Source organism: Zerene cesonia, chromosome 1, assembly GCF_012273895.1.
Source record: "Zerene cesonia ecotype Mississippi chromosome 1, Zerene_cesonia_1.1, whole genome shotgun sequence".
Classification (NCBI taxonomy): Eukaryota; Metazoa; Arthropoda; class Insecta; order Lepidoptera; family Pieridae; genus Zerene; species Zerene cesonia.
Window position 1 is genome coordinate 4,609,002 of NC_052102.1, and position 10,758 is coordinate 4,619,759.

Here is a 10,758-nt window from a genome sequence, read left to right on the forward strand (position 1 = left end):
ATGTTCTAGTCTTCGTTATATTATTCAATAAACTAGAAATATACTCCAAGTTCAACTTAACTACCATCACTTACGTGCCAAAAAACATTAAATTTAATTATTTGATATACAATTAGATATTAATTGTAAAAAATATTAACATCAGAATCGTTGACAATAGTAAACTAATATAGATTAAAACTAATTTTCATGTTTCACTTCTATGTGTACTTAGAATCGTTTTAATAAACACTACTCCAAGTTATAGGATGTACGTTCTGAACAATGCATCGTTATCATGAAAATACATTTGATGATAGTTATAAAGCTCTCTGTAGTTTAATCCTAGACTGTCTCGTTACGTTCACTCGATTAACTATATGCACTAATTTCGATGCAATTACGTGTGCATCGAAAGACAAATGCAGCGGTGACGGCGGCTCGGGCGTCTAACGCATCTCGCTCTCATTCGCCAGACTCGTTTCCGCATTGATTGTGTCCTCGTCACGCGGATATCTATAGAGCGATTATAACACAGCGCTTATACTATGTACAGGTATATACAGGTGTGGCCTAATTGTACTTTTGCAGTATATGATAACGATCATATTCGTTATTGAAGTGACTTTTGTCGGAGCAGCACTACCGCTCTTTAACTCAAAATATAACGTCTTCTTTGCTTCGCAGTATTCATTGCCAAGATTATATTAAAAGAACGGAATATTCTTAATTTGGAGATTTTTTCTCTATAATTAACTTTGAATGCGGTTAATGTTAGTGTGATATCTTCCGCGGTGTGTCCGCATTCAGCACGGTGCATATATTTGCGGCTGGTACGATTGGTCGCATGCCCTAGTACTATTTGTTGCCCGCTCTTCGGGCAAACGTCCAGTTATTCTAATTTTACTTATAATCGATGCCGTCGCCGTCCACTCACCGACAAAAGACCTGTTCATCCGTCAAGGGTCTCCACCGGCAAGTGTTTAATCCCTTTCCCTCTTACTTGTGTAATACTTAGCAATTTTCTCTGTGGTACAACGTAAAAAACGAAACTTGGTTATGCCTTTTGTTTTTCTTCATGCTTACGGCTGATTCATCGGTAAATTTTATAGTCATAGATGCGACAAGAAATAAATGTTTAGTTATTCTGCGTCCATTCTAATAATGAGATAAATATTCAAATAGGTAGGTTGTATTTTTATTTTAAATCTGTATTATGAATTATTTATATTCTTATTATTATTATATGGATGTAACATTGTTGTATTTATTTGAAAAAAAGTGGGCTTTTAAATATTCTAAAATATAAGAAAGATATTTATCACTATGTTAAAATATAAAAAATTCGCGGTATACGACATAATGTTTAAAATTAATCCGTCTTTTTCTGAATGCTTCTTACTTTATCTGGTAATCTTATATTAAGTATATGAACAGAACTGAACATTGTCTTTCATTGAAATCATTTAAGTTTATTATTATCTATTTGTACTGTATATGTTTCTTTCTGTCGTTAATATATTTATTTATTTTTATGCAATATAGAACTGTGACGTTCTTATTACATTTAGAATTTGGACACATTTACGAAGAAAGTAAATTTTCTATTAGCTTATACACTAAGATCGAATCCCAAATTTAAAAAATTATATTATATTAAGAAAATAAAAAAAAAAATATCAAATTCAATCATAATGTCAATACAGCTAATACAAGTAGCATAGGCGGTAGTCGTCTAACATATTAGATGAGTAGGCTTTACGTTTTTCTCTATTCTCTTTTCATCACGGAACTTAGTGTTGCATAAATTTTATTTTCTGGCATCAGACTTCTAACGAGACAAAAAAAATCACATAAACATAGAAAAACCAGTTCCTATTCTTAATTTTAAGAACTTTATATGCAGTGAAATTAGTTTTATGTAACTTAATCACAAATATATTATAATTATCATGGTCTTTAATCTTAATGACATTAGATTACTTGCTTATATATACATATAGATATGTTAAATTTAAAATTCATAACCGGCCAAAAACACTTAACGAATTTTTGACACTAAAACCTATGATGGTTATGTGTTTATGCTTGTTCTTTCTATGCCTTCGCAGACAAAAACGTTTATGTCTGAGGGCTGGCAAAACTACCTTTGCCTTCAAAATAAGATAAAATGCCGGCTATGAGTTTTGACTGCGACAGTTATAAGCATTCTAGCGATCTCACTTTCTCAGACACGCCAATGAACATGTCGCAGGTAAATAAACATTTTTAGAAAAAATACGTAGGTAATTAACATGAATATTCGACCTCTTTCGTGATTTTGTGGTTTTCGTGAAATCTAGGATATCTATATTTCCCTGCGACATCAAACCCTAATATACCTATGAACGTATGCGCAATTATCATATCTTAATGAGTCAAAACATAAAATTATGCACTCCAAATAACCCAATATACTTAGAGTGACATTGAATGATAAACTAATAAAAACACAGAGCTAGTTTTTTTACTGTGTAAAAATTGCAATATTATTCTAGCTATATTGGGTAATAAAATATATATTAGCTTGTACAATTTCTTGACCTTTATGCAATTTTATAAATAGAAGATATTGTATACTTACACATTATTATTACCTATCACGTTTTACCAAATTTAATTACGAATCTTTTATTATTCTCAAAATTTACTTATCTAAGGCGATAATCTAAATATAACTGATATCCCATTTTTGTATTGTTTTGTTTTAACCTTGAACATAACGTTATTTTATACTTGTAATCCAAAGAAGTCGCATGTGGAATTTTAAATATTGTCAAACAAAAAAGAATTAATTTCATGTAATTTAGTATTAAACTACCTGTATACGCACAAAATTTATTTCACTCTTTCGGCTTCATGCTTCTAAGGGACACCCCATTTTTCTCTTCTTTCAAAAATTCTCATTTATAAAACATTTCAACGCTATAAGACAAAAAAAAAAAAAATCAGTTACCCGCTTATTGCATAAAAAAAGATAACTGTGAGTTTCAAATTTACTGTTGCTAATTATGTGACTTGAAAATAATCAATGTTCGGTTAATAGAAAAAAACTGTTGTAAAAATAAAATATAATAATTCCCTTTAAAATTAATTGAATATAAGCATATATTTATAATCAAATAAGTCCATTATGAATTAACATTAGTAAACCTGTACCTTGAAAAAGAATAGATATGTGTTTTTGCAAAACCTATGCAATTATAATAAAAACTGCAATATATTTACATTGGCATAATTTTTATGATAATGCCATAGTGATAAGAGTCATATTTATCAGTATTCAGTTTGTTGTTTAGAAGTTGGCCGCGGTTCGCGTCACATGTGTTTGAACACACCGTCAAAGTTTGTACGCGTTGGAATAGGTCGGTATGTGTGTGCGTGCGCGGAGTCATATTATTGAAGCGCGAACGCAGCGGCATCTGCGCCCCGCGCTTGTATAATAACGTGAACGCGACTAGCATCTTTGAATGCCGTCAGCTCATATGTCTGAATATTGTGTTTTATAAATTGTGCTAATTGAACATGGCCGCCCTTATTAACGATCCAGTGTATTTTTTCATAGTGTTCATGCGATTTAATAAACACGCGAACGTACAGTGAAACGAGATAGCTTAATTGCTGACTCAACGCATGCTTCTCTAAACGCTAGGTTGACGGGTGCATGATGCACATTGTAACCGTGTGTGTGTATTGTTCACAAATAGTCTGTGCGAAAGGGGTTCAACGAAATGATCTTTATAGTAAGTTGATTTTAATACTTTACATAATCTACATCATGTCATTTTGAGGTTATGTGTCGAACGATCTGGTTTTGTAATTTATTTTTATCAGTGTCGCATAACAACACTACAAAAATTTTGTTTTATATCTAATTGTTAACATATTCGTGACATAGTTTTAGTTTAGCTTTCTATTTGCGATTAGAGCTTCATTGTAATTATTCTTTTTATTGTTTTATGTAATTGATGGTTGTAGATTTAATAAACATTTTTTTTCTGAAACAAAACAAGCAAACCTGTACCTGTAGTATTATAATTTTTGTATTACGTGAAATCAGCAATTATTATGAAAAGTATAGTGAAGATGCTTATTGCCAACCTAAATTGTTTATAAAAATAGATGACCTTAAAAGAATATGAACAGAAGAACAAATAGATTGAGTTCGGTTTGGGAAAGTTTTGTAGTAATGGTAACAAATAACTTAGATATGTTTTTTATATTTCTAATGACAAATAAATATTTATGGTATTTTAAAAGGTACATAACGTCGAATTACTGATAATATTTGGGAGAGCTACGAATTTATTAACATACTATTATAATTTTCCCAACTACCTGTAGGTAATTTGTTTTATTTTTAACGATGCAATATGATTATATTATGATTTACACCAATCGACCTCAACATTCCGTGTTTTTAACGAGTTCAATTAAAAACAGAACTATTGAGGCCAATGTTGTTACCTATCTGGTCTTCGATTAATAGTTGGGCATCTTAAGTGAAAATTTAAATTATTGAATAAGCACCTTTACCTTTAATATCGTAACATAGTTTAGTATATTTTAATAATATTGCCATTTCAATTATATATTACTAGAAATCCGCTCCGATTTTTCTCGTGGTACAAATATATACCACTAAGGGTACACGTTCATACACAAAAAAACGATCCGTAGCTCCTTAGAACAGCATTTTCAAACAAACATATAAACATAACTCTTCAACTTTATAGCTTTATAGCTATATATATTAATATGTAATAAAACTGGAACATGTATTTTTTATAATTATAAACTACTTATTACATTGAAAGCATTTAAATGAATATCTATGCAAATATGTCGATACCTAAATTTTAACATAATAATATGCTGATAATATACATTAAAAATAACATAATGAGTTGATTGCAAAGAGAGATACGTATGATAATTAATTAATAGCTGGTTTATAGATTTGTTCTACCATAATTCATTCATACAGCAACTATTGTAAAATCTATTTTGAACATTTAATATATTATTGGATAATATAGACATAGTTATTTCACAATATCATAAATTAGGTTTTGATCTTCATGGATCGTCGATTTTTTTTTTTTATCTTATCGTGTAAGTGATACTTGAACGAAGCGTTCGGAATTACTTTTGAGTGCGAATAAGATTATACAGTGAGCAAACCTGTGTATTTAAGGATTAGTGGACGTCAGTCGTCTAAAGATATACAACAGCGAAATAATCAGGAGCTAGTATGTCGTAACGCTTTTAGGTGATATTAGATAACAGAATTATGTTTGGTTGTGTGATTTATGAGTTTAAAATTGTACTTGGAATTTTCTACTCTTTGACGATAATCGGATGATTAAATAGACAATCAAAAGTATATATTTCCAATCTTTATACCGGTTTCATTCAAGTTATTATAGAAAAATAATTTTCTTTTGTGTAATTTATTTAAAGGTAATAAAAAAAGTATTGTATTTTAATTAAACAAACTAGTAATATTGAAATATTTTGTTGTTAATTTCGTGAATGTTTTGATACAATGATCACGATTGAATTGAATGCGCATAAACGCAGACAACAGGTAGATGTTATATATCACGGAATATGCATATCAACATCACAAGTGAAGCTCACTACGGGTCAGCTAACCGCCCCTCTCTTATCAGAATGTCACAACTTATTAACTCTTTAATGAACCCCTGACCTATGTATATAAAATAGTGCACGTGAGCTATCGACCCGTATATATTCAAAGGCCGTTTCTACTCCCGAGCTCCTTTAATCGAGCGTTACTTACACGAATATTATTAACGCTGGGAAAGTATCGATCCAAACCTCTCTCCCCGTAAAAGGTTACGTCATCATTTACCCCGCGACAGAAAAATGATGTCGTCATAAATGTGACGATTCTGTACGTCATAGTTTTATACGCATGCGTGGTATTTTCTAGCAAATTTTCTAATAATAGATGAATATTAATATAGATAATATCATAACTGTATATATTTATATACATTATTACTGTCTTAAAAAAAATCTCTTAAGAATCATTAAAGTGAGATTTTGTGTACTTATTTTAACATGTTAAGTTTTGAGAAATAAATAACAATAAAATAATTTACTATTTATATATTTTACAATAACTTTTACCAGTAAAATTTCACACAATACGTACTTTCACAAAATTACGAAATATTGATCGCCACCTAAATGGGTTCTCAAATACTTTTGTATTTTATTCTATTTAAAATTTGTTCTGTATGTTTTTTTTTCTTTACTGACATCTTGCGCTTTATGGCAGAACTCTGGTTCCTCAAGTTTTCCAACACATTTATACACCAGTTTATCTTTTCCCGGATTTCCGCACCCGTCGATAGATGTCACTACACCCCATCCGCAAAATAACAACATGGCGGCCCATTCACAAATCCGGCATCGATATCACGCGATGCTCTGGAAAATTGTTTTTTTATAAGTTATTTCTTCAATAAATACCATTCAGTGACTTGTTTTGACATTACATAATTGTTGTAGTACTTAGTTATGAAGATGAAATGCCAACACAAATCAGGTAGGCAATGGTTTTACGTAACATTCTATTTAGGCTTACCAACTTCCTATCTAGTATTGATTATTGACTTGCTTTTTCCTTGTATTATATCAAAGATGTTGGTTATGCTAAAAAAATATATTGACATGATAAGCAAGTTACAGGTAGACTGCAAAATTTGAAAACCATAAACAACGTAAGCGTAGTAAAATGGTGCAGTAAATTGCTGCATTACACTTGAACCTGTTGCTTAGCAACGACATTCGATTGTTCATGTCTTTATTAATTTATTTAATACAGTAAAGAAAGTTACGAGGATATATTATATACTACAATATGTATTTATCATATTTTTACATAATATTTTACATGATATATATGTTTCTGTTATTAATATTGTTGATAAATTCATTTTAAAAAATAAATTACGGGAATAGACCAAATTTTGAAATTTAATTTAGGTGATAAACTTGCAACGAATCACGATACCTTAAACTAATTAATCTATAGTATAATAAATATAAAATCATCATGAAATATAATTATCTACACTAGTAAATTGAGGATAATTTCGTTTTTTACAGGTATTGGCATTTCGTCTCCAGTATTATGGTGCATAAGGAAAATAACAGAAAATTAATTGAATTAAAATTATACCATGGATCCTATCTTAGAAAATGAATCAGCTTCTGCTGAATCACCTGCTAGACATGGAAAATCTAAGCAAAAACACAAAAAGAAGAAAACACATTCAGAAACACAAAAGGAGAGTCAAACTGTAGTGGGGGAACGAAAAAAATTTGTTGTTACCAAGCTTTCAGCTACAGATGATCAAGAACCAAGCACTAGTCGTTTACCTGAAAGTAATATCCACACTGTTCATTTTGGGACCCGAGGCGCTGAATCACACCGTCCTCATGTAAGATCAATTTTTAAAGAGAAGACAGCAGAAACCTCTAGACCTTCAAGTGCTGAAAGAGATACGAGCGGAAAAAAAGAATATGAAACCTTTCACGGTACATCAACTAGTCCAAGAAGTTCCATTTTCGATATTTTTCGCATTAGAAGAAAAAGTGATTCAAAAAAACATCAAACTCTCATGCAAAATATTAAAGCGCCTAAGACAGCAGAATCTCCAGATACAACAAAAGATGAAAATAATGCCGAGTCCAAAGAGTCTCATAAAAAATACTATTATACAGTTACGGGAGTGTCGTCTCGAAAATATAGCCCAATTACAAGAGTGATGGATATATTCCGCAGTAAACCCTCCACAAATGATCAGCCTTCTGTTGAATTAACTAAAAAGAAAGCAACAAAGCAAATACGACGATCCTCTTTAGATACCACGTCACCAACTTATCATAAAAATTCATACGCTTCTCTAGATCCAATACAAGCAAAACAATTATTCAGAGAAATTCGTGGACTTCCCAAATATGACCCATATTTGTCTATAGTTCAAATATCATTAGGAGGTAGAGACAAAACTAGGTTGTTGTTAAATTTTTTCAAATACCACCGATGTTATGAAATTTTGCCAAAATCGGCAAAAGTCATTATATTTGATACTCAGTTTTTAGTTAGAAAAACATTTCCAACTCTCGTCTCCCATGGTATAAGATCGGCACCTCTATGGGATGCGAATAAAAAATTACTCGTAGGTATGATAACCGTTACTGATTTTATCAGAATATTATTACACCTTGATAAGGAACAAATATCGATGGATGAGTTAGAAACTCACACGCTACACACTTGGAGGAGACTTTTACGCGCTACACGGAAGCCTTTGTGTAGCATTGGCCCAGACCAATCATTACACGAAGCTATAAATTTACTAATAAAACATCGTGTACATCGTTTGCTAATGATTGACCCTACATCTGGAGATGTATTATACATTTTATCCCACAAAAGGATATTACGATTTCTTTTTGTGTATCTTAATGAATTTCCCGAGTTAACGTTTTTCCACAAGAAAATTATGGATTTAAATATCGGTACATACGATGAAATAATATCAGTATCAGACACAACGTCAGTAAAAGATGCTTTTCAACTTTTGTTAGATAATAACGTATCTGCTCTACCAGTGTTAGATGAAAATGGTACTCTTGTAGATGTATACGCTAAATATGAAGTGTTAAATCTAGTTAGTGAAAAATTGTATTCCAACTTGTCAATATCTCTTGGCGAAGTACGAACGAAGAAAAAAGATTGGGAAGAGAAATTGCAAAAATGTCTCTCCAGTATTACGTTATATGAGGCCTTAGAAGTAATTGTAAGGACTGAAAGTCATCGACTGTTGTTGGTAAATAAGGATGGTAAACTTGTAGGTATTGTTTCTCTTTCGGATATTTTGGTATATTTAAATAGAATAATACCATCCGAAAAGAAAGTTTCTTCACTTCAAGAAATTTTTAAGCCTCTGGAAGAAAATAAATTACCAGAAGTAGCAAAAGAATGTGATAGTGAAGTAATATCAATCCAAGTACCGAATTTAGAAATTAATGATGTACCTGAGGCACCAGAAGCCGAAATAAATTCCGCCAATACGGATCTTGATAAAATTGATTCTGCCGATGCAGAAGTATTAAAAAACAATATTGAGACTGAAGCAGACGATACTAGTCCGAAAAATGAATTAAAATCTGTCTCCGATACACATAATAATTTAGATGAAATTTCCAAATTTCAAACAAATATAGTCGAAATCGAAGATAAAGAGAAGTAGCAAATTACTCAATCCCAAAGATAATATATTTAATAATATAATAAATAATTTAGATGTCGCAATAATTGACTATCAAGTCGCTTTTTTGCTTGTGTCGGAAAATTGAAGTAGCTAATTGTATTTGCATTACCGAGCAAAGGCCTTATTTAACATTAAAATTATTTTAAATATATTGCTGGAACACAATAAAATATTTTAGCATTCTTGTGTTATTTATTATGTGGTACAGAGTATTTATTTATTTATATATCTTCATGGAAGGAGCAATAACACTTAACATATTTTGTATTCTATTGGAAAGTGATGAAGGTCATCGTATTAAACTTAATTCACTTTAAACACATTTTTGTTAATTATAATAATCTAAAAAAATCACCGTTCTTTCATTGTTTCTAAAGCTAACAATGTGTTTCGGAAAATGTTACGTTGGTTTGCATATAAGATTGGACTAAATCATGAATCACAACATAAATGCGTACCTGACCTACCAGAAATGAAAGATGCTTGTGTATCAATATTTACCTATTATTTTAAAAGAAGTTTATTTAAAAAACATTAGGCAGGAATTTAACGTTCAAATTAATTCAATACACAGTTTCATGGTAAAACATGTAAAGTTAAAGTACACACAGGTACCCATTTGATATGTAATGATACATATAATATAAAACTCTCACACATTGTGTAGCAGACATCTATTGATAGCACGCTAGAAGCTTATTTTTTAGTAAATCTAATGTTGCGCAATTTTGGTAAGTAGTAGTATATTTGGTAAATATTAGTAGAATCTTGTTAACATGTCTCCTGGTGTGTGGAGCCATAGATTGGCTTTTTTGTCGGAACCGAGCGGACGCGACGTTTGTTGCAGAACCTGTTAAAATAACATGCAAGGTCACCCAAGTCGATTTGCAAGAAAATAAATTATTTTTGTTTTTCACTTTTCATATAAATATGAAGTAGAACACGTTTTTGCAACTATTTTGTTTTGCATGTGATTGTTACTTGAATATTAATAATGAGGAAACTGAATATACCACAAGATTTTATAGGTTTATTATTAGTGCAAGGTTCGAATAAAGCTTATTCGTATTGATATATACAGTGCATATTTAAAAAAATAATAAATACATTTTTGTACTATTTAAATGGAGTGTGTTTTAGATATATTGAACTTTCTTTAAAATTTTTAACCGATCATAGAAGGTACGCTTTGACCATATACTTATGACCAAAACCATCCAAATAATGAATACGATCACCATGTGGATGTATGTAACGTCATGTAATATTTCATTACTCTGATATTGAAAGTTCTATGTAATATAATGCAAGTCATAAGTGAGTGCAACGCGCAGCAGAGACGCGGCAACCGGTTGGCTGGAAGAACCCGGAACAATCCACTTTACTTCAAGGTTGCCCTGTATCTCTTACTTCAAGAAGGTAT

The 10,758-nt window shown here is 30.9% G+C and overlaps 1 protein-coding gene across 4 annotated transcripts; it reads left to right on the forward strand.

Moving 5' to 3' along the window:
* Window positions 1-850: 850 nt before the first annotated feature.
* Window positions 851-9,517, forward strand: LOC119828280 (5'-AMP-activated protein kinase subunit gamma-like). Of its 4 annotated transcripts, none has more exons than XM_038350412.1 (2): window positions 851-954; window positions 7,162-9,517. In XM_038350412.1, the coding sequence occupies exon 2, from the start codon at window positions 7,236-7,238 to the stop codon at window positions 9,312-9,314; it is 2,079 nt and encodes a 692-aa protein (XP_038206340.1). In that variant the 5' UTR covers window positions 851-954; window positions 7,162-7,235; the 3' UTR covers window positions 9,315-9,517. The 4 variants fall into 4 exon arrangements, with proteins under 4 accessions (XP_038206340.1, XP_038206323.1, XP_038206348.1 ...); XM_038350395.1 differs by lacking the exon at window positions 851-954 and adding an exon at window positions 3,352-3,761; XM_038350420.1 differs by lacking the exon at window positions 851-954 and adding an exon at window positions 6,407-6,601 and having other exon boundaries at window positions 7,171-9,517.
* The last annotated feature ends 1,241 nt before the right edge of the window (window positions 9,518-10,758 follow it).

Excerpts from the sequence above, each read along its gene's own strand:
- LOC119828280 (XM_038350412.1), top strand. The coding sequence starts at position 7,236 with ATGGATCCTATCTTAGAAAATGAATCAGCTTCTGCTGAATCACCTGCT.